Source organism: Suncus etruscus, chromosome 15 (genome assembly GCF_024139225.1).
Source record: "Suncus etruscus isolate mSunEtr1 chromosome 15, mSunEtr1.pri.cur, whole genome shotgun sequence".
Lineage (NCBI taxonomy): Eukaryota > Metazoa > Chordata > Mammalia > Eulipotyphla > Soricidae > Suncus > Suncus etruscus.
This window is the reverse complement of record NC_064862.1, coordinates 74,704,710-74,718,350: the sequence shown is the minus strand read 5'-3', so window position 1 is coordinate 74,718,350 and position 13,641 is coordinate 74,704,710. Positions and strand designations below refer to the sequence as shown.

At 47.9% G+C, this 13,641-nt stretch overlaps 1 protein-coding gene and 1 pseudogene across 1 annotated transcript; both read right to left on the bottom strand.

Moving 5' to 3' along the window:
- Positions 1–1,118: 1,118 nt before the first annotated feature.
- LOC126029939 (2-acylglycerol O-acyltransferase 3-like) lies at positions 1,119–5,037 on the bottom strand (annotated as a pseudogene).
- Positions 5,038–10,432: 5,395 nt separating this feature from the next.
- On the bottom strand, positions 10,433–13,641 carry LOC126029938 (2-acylglycerol O-acyltransferase 3-like). The gene is made up of 7 exons (XM_049788168.1): positions 13,536–13,641; positions 13,304–13,411; positions 13,048–13,118; positions 12,454–12,658; positions 12,208–12,382; positions 10,666–10,868; positions 10,433–10,587 (listed from the first exon to the last, which is right to left on the bottom strand). The coding sequence occupies exons 1-7, from the start codon at positions 13,639–13,641 to the stop codon at positions 10,433–10,435; spliced, it is 1,023 nt and encodes a 340-aa protein (XP_049644125.1).

Here is a 13,641-nt window from a genome sequence, read left to right as displayed (position 1 = left end):
TCTTTCTTTCTTTCTTTCTTTCTTTCTTTCTTTCTTTCTTTCTTTCTTTCTCTCTCTCTCTCTTCCTTCTTCCTTCCTTCCTTCTTTTCTTTCTTTCTTTCTTTCTTTCTTTCTTTCTTTCTTTCTTTCTTTCTTTCTTTCTTTCTTTCTTTCTTTCTTTCTTTCTTTCTTTCTTTCTTTCTTTCTTTCTTTCTTTCTTTCTTTCTTTCTTTCTTTCTTTTTTTCTTTTCTCTTTTTGTTCCTACTTTTTGGTTTATTTCTGGCTTCCTTGTTTAGGGACCACTTCTGGTAGGCTTGGGGGCTCTATGGAATGCTAGTTATTGAACCCATACCCAACATGTGCAAGGCCAGTGCGATTTCCAACGCATCATCTCTTTAGGCCCCAGAGGAAAAAAAATTTTTTTTTAATGTTTAATACTTTAACCCTCCAGCCTGACCAGCCAGGGCCATCCCCCAAAGGAGATAAGCCCTGCCCAAGGTCATAATGAAGATTATATAGGGAAGGGATATCGGAAGGTTCCAGCTTTCTGATGATCTTTAAAATGATTGGCTCTTGTCTAGGGGTACCTTCTTACTGCTCTCTTGTTCTTTCCTGATAGGATACCTGGTATGGCCAGGTAGCTTGGGGCGGGGTCTATGGAAATAGGCTTGTGAAGACCTAACATGTGCCTTACACCATGTGCTTCTTACAAAATGGTGACACTCCCTGCTCAGAATCTAAGAAGAAGTCTGCCATGTGGCTTTTACAAAATGGCATCCTTCCTTGTTCAGAATTCAGGTCCTAACATTCCCTCCTCTTCTTATGGACCTGAGTCAAATCTTGGACTCTCGTTGAAATTCCTCATTCTTGTCCCTACTTGTGGGCACATACTGGAACCTTAGCACAAGCATCTTAATCAGGGAGGTTTTCTTGGGTGATATTGAGCCACTGTTTATACCAGGTGGCAGAAACTCTCCATTGCCTTTTCAAACTTTTGCAAACTAGCTTTCACCTCAGAACAATAGTTCTTGGCCCTTCTTGATCTATCAATTTTATTAGGAGAAGATAGAAGATGGGCGTTCCCAACATGGGGGGTCAACATGCTTGGGGGAGTGAGAGGGTGCAATGAAGTGGATTTCTAGACTAAGGTGAGGTGCACAGAGGCAGGCACCCCATAGCTGGCCTTGTGCTCCTCGAACAGCTGCTGCAGCTCTCACATGTAGAGCTGGTGGTAGTGGTTCACCTGGTCCTCAGAGGGCTGGAGCACTTGGGGCACCGGGATGGGGTAGCCCACTGTGGGAGACAGGGCCGGTGGGCATCGCAGTGGGGTACCCCATCCCGTGTCTTCCCTGGGAAACCATCAGGACTTACTCACAGTGGTGATGGGCTTGGACAGGGGCAGCAGCCCCCAGGAATTCGGGGAAAAGAGGCTGCGGCCCCAGAAGATGCATGGGGAGAAGCCTGCAATCTTTTTGAAGGTGACCTGTGCCGCATACTGCCAGGTGCCCTCCTTGAAGGTCTTGACCCTGAATATATCATTCTCCTGAACGAGTACACAGGCACCAGGGAGGCCCTGCCGGGCAAGAGATGGGACACCCCATGAAAGGGCACCCAGAGGGATTCAGTACCATGGCTGGCAAATTCCAGCTGCAAAGATGGTTCTGGAAGAATGTGTCTGATGCTGGGTTTCCAGGAAGTCCCAGGCAGCCTCTTCCTAGCTCCGCAGGAAGGCTTGGCCTCAGGGATGTCACTGTATTGAGGTCACCGGTCACTGTGTAAAGTCACTGTGGTGCAGAACTGAATCCATGTAGTGGGAGTTCCCAGGCTTTCCCTTCCCTCTGCACCCTCAATCCAGAGAAGCTCATGAGTCACCAACCAGGGCGTGATTGATGGGGTGAGAAGAACCTCTGATATGGGATATCCTGTAGCATCGAGGTGGGGCTCTTCCTACAGGGATCTGTTGTTGAAACTTAAAGGGGTGGGAGTTATGGGAGAGCAGGAAGCAGCCTGATACCTGGAGCTGTGTGTGTTTCTGCCCCTGCAGCACTCTCCGGTGGCCTAAGCCAGTGGTGGGCAACCTTTATTTTAAATTTTTCCAACTGAGCCAAATCTCACCAAAACCACGATTGAAATTTATTTTGAGAGCCACACTGGGCGTGCACTGACAGAGGCTAGGAGCAAAGTCCTGACTCCTGGAGCGGCTGCCCAGTGCACAGAAGAGCCGCATTAAAAAGTGTAAAGAGCCGCATGTGGCTCGCGAGGCACGGCTTGCAGACCACTGGCCTAAGTTTTACAGCCTTTGCCTTTAAGAGGGAAAGGGCCATTAATGATGTTACTCATTTTGGGGGGTCACAAGACCTTTTCTCAGGGGTTCCTGCTGGCTCTACTCTCAGAAATCAATCCTGGCAGGCTCAGAGAATCCTATGTGATGCTAGGGATTGAACCCGGGTCAGCAATGTGCAAGAAAACTAAGTGTGCTATCACTCCGACCCCTGAGTTGGCCATTTTTTTAAAGTGGTGTGTCCCAAGCGCTGATCCTCAGCCTGAGATACAACCCAAGACACCCAGAATGCAGTGCTGGGCACACTGTTTCCCCCCAGGAGTGCCAGGAACCCAGCAGGGAGAACTCAACAATGAATGACTATGGTGCACACCATACTCTGTGCTGCCTCCTGCTGGCTCCTCCCAGTCCCCGAGGTCATCAACAGGCTAGGCTTTAGCATGCAGGGCACACAGCATACCAGCCATAAGGCTCAGAGGTCAGAGGGCTAGGAAGGTTCTACCCCTACATTCAGCTATGCCCCCTCACTCACACTCACCCATGCCTCAGTACCAGGCGCACAAAGCCTTTACGGTTGCACAGTCTCAGACGGTGCACCCCAGGAATGGCGTCCAGCGCCTCCAGAGCGCCCCCCACCATGATGACCACAGCCTTCCCCAAGCGGCGACTTGACAGCAGGAAATCCAGGCTCTGGCGACTCACGGGGCACATGTCTGTAGGGGAGGTAGACTGTGACCCTCGGCCTGGGGGCGCAGGGGCAGCACTGGGGGACCCTGGCACTCACCTAGGGCCATGAGGTAATCTCGATAGACTGGCAGGTTAAAGAGGTTGGCCAGGGTGCCGACATTCAAACACAACCGCGGGAAGATCTCTAAGAAATCTGTTCCCCAAGTGGCGAAGTTACAGCAGGATCCCATGTACATAATGCCATGAGGGTGCGAGCGGAGCACATAGTTTCGGTTGGGAGGCAGCTCGGCTGACTTGATCAGCTTGTTGGGGACGAGGGGAGAGACAGAGGGAGGAAGAACACAGTGGCCTGAGAACCCCATTCTTACAAGGGGGTCAAAATGTGAGGGTCAGAGCCATAGCACTATCGGAGGGCATTCGCTTTGCATGCAGGCTAACCTGGATTTTTTTTCTTAATCTACCTCTCTGAATTTTCACTAATTTCTGTTTCACAAGTATAATTATTTTATATACAGTAGCATACAATAAAATACTTCGTAAATAATTTTTTTTATTTAAACACCTTGATTACATACATGATTGTGTTTGGGTTTCAGTCATGTAAAGAACACCCCCCATCACCAGTGCAACATTCCCATCACCAATGTCCCAAGTTTCCCTCCTCCCCACCCGACCCCTGCCTGTACTCTAAACAGGCTCTCCATTTCCCTCATACATTCTCATTATTAGGACAGTTCAAAATGTAGTTATTTCTCTAACTAAACTCATCACTCTTTGTGGTGAGCTTCCTGAGGTGAGCTGGAACTTCCAGCTCTTTTCTCTTTTGTGTCTAAAAATTATTATTGCAAGAATGTCTTTCATTTTTCTTAAAACCCATAGATGAGTGAGACCATTCTGCGTTTCTCTCTCTCTCTCTCTCTGACTTATTTCACTCAGCATAATAGATTCCATGTACATCCATGTATAGGAAAATTTCATGACTTCATCTCTCCTGACAGCTGCATAATATTCTATTGTGTATATGTACCACAGTTTCTTTAGCCATTCGTCTGTTGAAAGGCATCTTGGTTGTTTCCAGAGTCTTGCTATGGTAAATAGTGCTGCAATGAATATAGGTATAAGAAAGGGGTTTTTGTATTGTATATTTATGTTCCTAGGGTATATTCCTAGGAGTGGTATAGCTGGATCGTATGGGAGCTCGATTTCCAGTTTTTGGATTTGCTCCCCACCATCAAACATATAGGGTCCTTTGACCATATATAGATGTATACATATACACATGTATATATATATATATATATATATATATATATATATACACATACATACTGCTAAAGTTAATGTCTGAGCAATCAGGAATGAGTAAGTACTGAACATCACCCACTGGGTATGGCTCCGACCCCCCCCCATAAAAAGCATGATGGGAGAGTGGATTCAGCCAGGGACACCTGTCTATACCCCTTCCCCAAGTTATTCTTTGCAGCAAAAGGCAACCTGTCACCTTGATGGGGTAATAATCCCTCATATCGTTCCAAATGATTAATTTCCTCAATCATTTGGAACTCAGACAACCTGGAAATGGTGCGCAGTGGAGAAAAGGAACAGCTCCGTTTCTGAATGCTGGAGTGGGGGGGGGCATGCAGGCGATCCCCGGCATCACATACCCACCCAAGGAAGCAGCCTCCAGCCTTGTTTGGGTGTGACCCCCGAACAACCAAACAAAACCTCAGAGAGATAAGAACATATTGGGGTACTCCATATAGGCTCATCTTACTAAAGTGTGTCCCAGTCAATGATCAGCCAGAACCAATAGAGCAGTGACCAGAGCGGTGTGAAGAGGAGGAAGATGATGAGGAAGATGAAGAACGGTCCTGCAGAGCAGTGAGGGAATTGCAACAAACTCAGCACATTGGTGGACCATATCTGATTTCTGACCTAGCATTCTGTTGAGGAACTCAAGGAAGTATCCTGAGCCACTCTTACCCATAAAGAGGAAGGTCATCACATACTGGTAGGCACCCAGGATGTTCAGACATTGTTTCCAGGAGGTTTTTGGGGAGGAGGGGAAGGGAGCCTTGGAGTCTTCCATCCCAGCAGTCAAGACACACTTGGGGTGCTCAGTCATGTGGAAGTGTGGACAGGTGCCCTGCATGCCATCTTTCTCTCAAACCCTGATCTTTGAACTCGCTTTATCAGCTGGCACAGGGTGTGGCTGCAGGAGATGTGGGCACCCAAAGATTGACACGGGGAGGAGACTCCAGTGGTTGTTGGGACCATCTAGCTGTGGGCAGGGGAGCTCCACTGACTGTGTGACCTGGGTGGCCCCCAGAAGGCAACCCGGACCCTGTGGTCTCCTGAAAAGGCACAGCAAGCTATGTGGCAGTAGTGGGGATACTACACTCCCATCCTGCAACTCATCAGTTCCTTTAATCACATCACTGAGCACCATACCCCCCAGCAGGCCTACATAGGGGGTCAAGGACCAACAATCTGAACACCACAGTGATTATTTTTACTAATCTTTACTACCAGCAATGTGAACACCACATTATTTTGACTAATCTTTTTGTTTTGTTTTACTGCTTTGTTTGGGGGTCACACTCAGAAGTTTTAATGAATTATTCCTGGTTCTGCCCTCAGAAATCATTCCTGGCAGGCTCAGGGGACACTAGGGGATGCCCGGTTTGAAACCAGACCATCATTGGGTAAGGCAAATGCTTTCCCATGGTGTTACTGCTTTGGTCTCCTCTTTTGCTTTTTGTAATTTTCTCTGCTTCGGGGCCACACACAGTGGTGGTCAGGGCTTCTTTAGGCTCTGTGATCTGGGGTCTCTGGTTGTCCACAGCAGGTCATGGCTAACCCAGGGAGCTTAAACCTGGGTCTCCTGGAACAGAAACTGTGCTCAGTCCCTGAGCTTCTGGGCCACCTGCCTTTCTCTCTTAAAATGGTTATTCCCAGAAAAGTGTCAACGATCTGTCAATCATAGTCAATTTCTTGTGAAGAGTCAGGTTTCCTTCTTTATAAAGCTATATATTTTTCTTTCTTGGTTTTTGTCTTTTGCTATACACAATGACTCTTAGGGCCTCTTCCTGGCTAGGCATTTAGATGTCATCCAGGAAGTGCTTGGGGGCCCAAATTCAGTGCCAGAGAATAAAATCAGGAAAAGCAGAGGGCAAGGCATGTCATGTACCCTTGTCTTATCTCTTTGTGCAAGAAGGTGCTGTTCTATTCTTCCATCCCAGTTCACATCAGGTCAATTTTTATTTTTGTTTGTTTGTTTGGGGGCCACACTTAGTGGTGCTCAGGGGTTACTTCCATTTCTGTGCTCAGAAATTATTCCTAATGGGCTCTGGAGACACTATGGGGGTGGCAGAGGTCAAACCCAGGTTAACCATGTGAATGGCAAACATCCTCCTCACAGTGCTATCGATATGGCCCCACATCTGATCATCTTATTGAGACTTTTTTTTTTTTTTGGTTTTTGGGCCACATCCGGCGTTGCTCAGGGGTTTACTCCTGGCTGTCTGCTCAGAAATAGCTCCTGGCAGGCACGGGGGACCGTTATATGGGACACCGGGATTCGAACCAACCACCTTTGGTCCTGGATCGGCTGCTTGCAAGGCAAACATCACTGTGCTATCTCTCTGGGCCCTTATTGAGACTCTTTCTTTCTTTCTTTCTTTCTTTCTTTCTTTCTTTCTGTCTTTCTTTCTTTCTTTCTTTCTTTCTTTCTTTCTTTCTTTCTTTCTTTGTTTCTTTCTTTCTTTCTTTCTGTCTTTCTTTCATTCTCTCTCTTTCTTTCTTTCTTCTTTCTCTTTCTTTCTTTCTTTCTTCTTTCTTTCTTTCTTTCTTTTTTCTTTCTTTCTTTCTTTCTTTCTTTCTTTCTTTCTTTCTTTCTTTTCTCTTTCTTTCTTTCTTTCTTTCTTTCTTTCTTTCTCTCTCTCTCTCCATCTCTCTCTCTCTCTTTCTTTCTTTCTTTCTTTCTTTCTTTCTTTCTTTCTTTCTTTCTTTCTTTCTTTCTTTCTTTCTTTCTTTCTTTCTTTCTTTCTTTCTTTCTTTCTTTCTTTCTTTCCTTTCTTTCCTTTCTTTCCTTTCTTTCACTCCTGAGGCTCAGGAGACATATGGGGGTGCCAGGAATCAAACTTGGCTCAGTTGCTTACAAGGCAAGACAGTGAGTGTATGAATGTGAATATATGTGTGATAAATTGTGATCATTGATGTGTGTGAAACTATATGTGTGGTTGTATGTGTGTATGTGAGTGCATATGCATGTTTGAAGATTGTGAAAGAGCATGATGAGTATGAGTATGACTGTGTGTACATGAGTGTGATTATGTATGTGTAACTGTATCAGTGTTCGTGTGTGTGTGTGTGTGTGTGTGTGTGTGTGTGTGTGAATTCTCAGTCTCAGCACCTAGGGCTGCTTCATTTCTACCACCCCACTGCCATTTTCTACATAACTTTACCTTAGGGTAAGTCCTGCCCATTTCTGGGAGGGTTCTTGGGGAGGTCTCAAAAGGTTTGGCCGGAAGGCCAGGAGGGGATTGAGGAGAGAAGATTATGGAGGATAGAGGGAGCAGGAAGAGAGATGGCTGAGACACATGGTACAATGCAGGGCTAAATAGGAATCCGGTGTAAAAGGTTTTTGATAGGCCAGACATGTTGATCAGGGCTGAATAGATGATATCTTCTGAAGAAGCCTGTCTGTGAGTTTTCTCCCCACCGCTACCTTGAACACTGCTGACCCGCCGCTGGAGGGGGGGGTTTGCAGACACACGTGACCCAGGCTGGAGGAGAAAGGCCTCTAATCGCTCCATCACCATCCACCATCCAGGCCATTCCAAAGGGTTTTTATACAACAATATGGAGCCAGAATTTTTTTTTTTTTTTTTGGTTTTTGGGCCACTCCCGGTGGTGCTCAGGGGTTACTCCTGGCTGTCTACTCAGAAATAGCTCCTGGCAGGCACAGGGGACCATATGGGACACCGGGATTCGAACCAACCACCCTAGGTCCTGGATCGGCTGCTTGCAAGGCAAACACGCTGTGCTATCTCTCCGGGCCCTGGAGCCAGAAATTTGATTTGAACCCTGGACCTAAGAGGACAGCAATCATGGTGAGATTTCTGTTTTTGTGTTTGATTTTGTCTCTTTTTAGCTGGAGTGAGCCCAAAACCTTGGGCCACATGGAGCCATTTTTAAAGATGGCCAAGACCCCTTCTGGGGGCAGAAGGGCCAATGAAATAGGGGAGGTGAAAATTTGAATTATCCCATCATAGGCTCAGAACTGAGACTTTGCTGCAAAATGTTTGTTTTCCAAAGACCTCAGCCTACTCAAAGACTGATGAAGAACCTTGATTAGAAAAGAACGAAAAAAAAAAAAGACTTTATTAAGTGCTGACTGATTTACTGAGTATGACTTTCAGCCTGAATTTGGATTTCGACTTTGGAAATTTCAGACTTTCATCTTGGACCACTTTGAACTTTGAATGCACACAGAAGCACCCGGTGGATAAGCCAAAACCTGCTTCCGAAAAACTGCCCAGAGGGGATAAGCTGCAGTGGATCACTCTCAGCGAAAAGCTTCAGAGACTGCTCTTCCTCTCCTGATGCGGCTGCTTTGGTCCTGGTCCTGACATCTGGCGGGGCAAAAAAAGCAGTGGAAAGCTCCCGATCAGGCCAAAGGTTGCAGGTGTGCATGGCTCCCTGCCCAGACCCTTCTGCAGAGCCTGGGACTTCCTGGAAGAGAAGCCCAGTGTCTGGACAATTGGTGTTGGTGATGGGATAAAAACCCACAGTGTATTCATGTTTGGACAACTTGGTGATGGCATAAAAATTTTAAAAAAAGAGGGTGGAGAATAACAGTGAAGCCCAACTGAAAGATCTGATTTAAAACCGCCTGCATCTGACTTTGCTTCAGGTGTATCTCTTGATATAAGTCATTTTCTTGCTGATTTAAATGTGCTTTATTGTTTTCCATAGTTAATGTTCTCAATTGCATAATGTTTTACTGTGTATTTTGATGTAGTAGCCTGTTTTCAAAATGTATGTTTTGTATAAACGTTCTTGTACTTTGTGTGTAGAGAAAGGTTAAATAAGAACATGAAAGTTCCAGGATAAAATGCTTGGTTAAAATAGCATTAAGAGAAATAGGAACAAGGAAGTTCCAGGATAGTGCTTGGTTAAATCAGTATTAGGAAAATTTTAAGTTACAGGTATATTTTGCAGAAAAAGTTATGTTTATGGAAAGGGCTGATATGTTCATTTTCACTTTGCTATGGGAAATATTTGTTATATGTTAATTTTAATTAATATATGTTAATTTTCACTTTGCTATGGGAATATTACCCGCCTTTGGCTAAAGACAGAGTTAGGATTACAAAAGCTTACTACCCTTCATTTATATTCAGGGAAGGGGAGATTGTCACTGCACCCCATCTTCTACATAACTTTACCTTAGAGTAAGACCTGCCCATTTCTGGGAGGGGTCTTTGGTAGTTTACAAAAGGTTTTGACCTGAAGGCCAGAGGAGGATTGATGAGAGGAGATTTAGAGGAGGAGTTGGGAGAGAGATTCAACAAGGAAGATGGATGGAGAGGAGATGGCTGAGGGACAAGGTACAATGCAGGGCTGAATAGGGATCCAGCGTAAAAGGTTTGTAAGCCACACATGTCGTGGCTAGGGCATGAATAGAGCTGATATCTCCTGAAACCTGTCTGTGGATGATTTCCTTATCGCTATCTGAAACTGCAGACCCCACCAGCTGAAGGGGGTTGGAAACACATGGTCCTGGGCTGGAAGAGAAGGGTCTCTCATCCTTCCATCGTCCATCCCTCCATCACCATCCACCACCATCCAGCCCATCCAAAGGGCTTTTATGCAACAATCTCCTCTAGAAGGCCCTTCTGGGCTCAATCTGCTGCATGCCAACCACCCGTGTCCCCAACATGACAGGGGAAGTAGTGATGGGAGTGGTCTGCAGCCCAAGCACTGTAGGGTGACCCCCTAGGAATCTACTTTTGTGAGGGAGATGGCTCCAACAGGATATAGCTCTGCCACACTGAAAATAGCCCGCCACAAAAGAGATCCTGACTCAGGATCCAGCTCTGGCATCAGAGTGTCTTCAGGCATGGATGCCCAAATGGGGTGCATTGCCTGGGCTAGCTCCCTCCAGAGGTCAGAGCCTGTACATTTTTCTTTCTCTCTTTTTCTCTCTCTCTCTTTTTTTTTTTTTTTTGTCTCCATTTGGTGGTTTATTCTGGTTTCTGTGCCCAGGGATCAATCCTGGCAGCCTTGGGGGGATTCCAAATCTGATATGTGCAAGGTCAGAGTCCTCCCACACTGCACCATCACTTTAGGCCCCAGAGCAAGAATTCTAGGCCCCTCTTGTTCTACCAGATTTATTGGGAGCAGACAGAAGATAGGGGTTTCCCTAGTATGGGGAGCCAGGAAGCTGGGGGAATGGAAGCGTGCAATGAAGGGGATTCCTAAACTAAGGTGAGCTGCACAGAGGCAGGCACCCCATAGCTGGCCTTGTGCTCCTCAAACAGCTGCTGCAGTTCACACATGTAGAGCTGGTGGTAGTGGTTCACCTGATCCTCGGAAGGCTGGTGCACCTGGGGCACTGGGATGGGCCGGCCCACTGTGGGAGACAGGGACGATGGGCATGTGCAATGGACTATCCACCCTGTGCCTTCCCTAGGGAGCGAACGGGACTTACCCACAGTAGTGATGGGCTTGGGCAGGGGTAGAAGCCCCCAGGAATTTGGGGAGAAGAGACTGCGCCCCCAGAAGATGCATGGGGAGAAGCCTGCAATCTTCTTGAAGGTGACCTGTGCCACATATTGCCAGGTGCCCTCCTTGAAGCTCTTGATCCTGAAGATATCATTCTCCCCGAATGAGTACACAGGCACCAGGGAGGCCCTGCATGGAGAGACAGGATACCCCCATGATCGGCCCTCCGAAGGTTGCAGTCTCATGGCTGGCAAATTTCTGCTGCAAAGAAGGTTCTGGAAGAAAGTGCCTGATGCTGGTATTCCTTGAAGCTCCACATGGCTTCTTCATAGCTCTGTAGAGAAAACTTGCCCTTACCTGACATCACTGTGTTGACATCACTGATCAATGTGTGATATCACTGTTTTGCAGAATGGCTCCACCAAGTCAGTGTAAGGAGTTCTTAGTATTTCACTTCCCTCTGCACTCCCAACCCACAGAAGCTTATGAGTCACCAGTCCAGGCAAAATTGATTGGGTAGGAAGCACCCTTGATATGGGGTGTCCTGGAGTGGCCAAGCAGGACTCTGCCCACCAGGTACCATTGGGACAACAAAGGTGGTGTTGCTAGAGAGCAGGCAAGCAGCCTTGAAACTTGGCTCTTTGTCTCTGCCCTTGCAGCCTCTCTGGAGGCCTAAGCTTTATTTTTTTAGGTAAAGGGAAACTCCACAAGCTTTGCCTTAAGAGGGGAAGGGCCCCCAATGGTGTTACCCATTTTTTTGGTACACACCCAGCTTTTCTCAGGGGTTCCTGCTGGCTCTCTGCTCATAGATTACTCCTGGCACTATCAGAGAATCCTATGTGATGCGAGCACCGAGAATCAAACCCGGGTCAGCGGTGTGCATTGCAAATGCGCTACCCACATGTTATCACTTCAGCCCCTGTGTTGGTTTTGTTTTGTTTTGGTTTTTGGTTTTTGGGTCACACCCCATAGCGCTCAGGGGTTCCTCCTGGTTCTACACTCAGAAATAACTCCTGGCACGCTCGGGGAACCATATGGGATGCCAGATTCGAACCACCGTCCTTCTGCATGGAAGGCAAAAGCCCCACCTCCATGCTATCTCTCCGACCCCTGTTGGCCATATTTTAAATGGGTGTTCCAAGCTGTGATTCTCGGGATCAAACCTGGGTCTGTCCCAGGTTGGCTGGATGTAAGGTAAACACTCTACCTCTGTGCTATCTCTCCAGCCCAAGCTGTGATTCTCAGCCAGAAATGCAAACCAAGAACCCAGGATGCAGTGCTGGGTACACCTGGGCTCCCCCAGAAGTACCAGAAATCCAAAAGGACTCAAGCACCTGTGCCTATGGTGCACTCTGATCTCTGTGCTGCCTCCTGCTGGCACCTCCAGCACTCGCGGGCATCACCAGGCTATCTGCCCAAAGGACTTTAGCGTGCAGGGCACACAGCATACCACCTATAGGGCTCTGAGGTCAGAGGGCTAGGTGGGTGTTCGTCTTACACTCGGTGGTGCCTCTTTACTCACACTCACCCATGCCTCAGTGCCAGGCGCACAAAGCCTTTGCGGTTGCGCAGGGTCAGACGGTGCACCCCAGAGATGGCATCCAGCGCCTCCTGGGCGCCCCCCACCACGATGACTACGGCCTGTCCTGAGGGGCGACTCGACAGCAGGAAATCCAGGCTTTGGCGGCTCACTGGGCACAGGCCTGTAGGGGAGGTAGACTGTGACCCTCAGCCTGGGGGCACAGGGGTGGCACTGGGGAACCCTGGCACTCACCTAGGGCCATGACGTAATCTCGATAGACTGGCAGGTTGAAGAGGTTGGCCAGTGTGACTAAGGTCAAGCGCAGCCCTGGGAAGATCTCTAACAAGCCAGTGCTTGCAGTGATGAAGTTGTTAGCTATTCCTGTGCACATGATGCCATGAGGGTGTGAGCCCAGCACATAGTTCCGGTCAGGGGGCAGCTCGGCTGTTTTGACCAGCTTGTTGGGTGTAGAGGGGAGAGACAGCAGTAGGAAGAGGACAGCAGTGTTGAGAGCCTTATTCTCACGAGGGGGGGGGTCAAGGTGTGGGGGCCAGAGCAGTAGCACAATGGGGAGGGCATTTGCATGCAGGCCAATCTAGGTTTGCACCCCAGTATACCATATGTATATGTATATGTATATGTATATGTATATATATATGTATATATATATTGCTAGTAGTAATCTCTGAGCAGACTCAGGAGTGAGTAAGTACTGAGCATCACCCACTGGGTATGGCCCCAACTGTCCCTCCCAAAGGAGCATGATGGGAGAGTTGGATTCACTCAGGACACCTATATACACCCCCTCCCCCAGCTAAGTCTTTGTAGCAGGAGGCAACATGTCACCTTGATGGGGTAATAATCCCTCATGTGCTTCCAAATGATACATTTCCGAATCCATTTGGAGCTCCGGCCACCTAAAAATGGAGCGCAGTGGAGGGAAGAGTTAATGCAGTTTCAGAATGCAGGGGTGCAATGCTCAGCACCACTATCCCCACACCCAACCAGGGAGCAGCCTCCAGCATGTTTGGGATGTGACCCTTGAACAACCAAACAAAACCTCAGAGAGATGAGGGGTACTCCCTCCCCTATCTTGGCTCACCTCGCTGGGGTGTGTCCCAGTCGATGATCAGCCAGACCCCATAGAGCACAGACAGCCACCAGAGTGGCGTGAAGAGGAGGAAGATGGTAAGCATGGTAAAGAACGGTGCTGCACAACAGAGAGGGAATTGCAGCAAACTCAGCTCTTTGGTGCCATTTTCTGACCTCTAACCCTGCATTCTGGTGGGGGGGCTCTGGCTCATCCCCAAGGAGTGACCCTGAGCCACTCTTACCCATGAAGAGGAAGCTGATCACAAACTGGTAGGCACCCAGAATGTCCAGACACTGCTTCCAGGAGGTTTTGTGGAAGGTCGGGGAGGGGGCCTTGGAGTCTTCCAT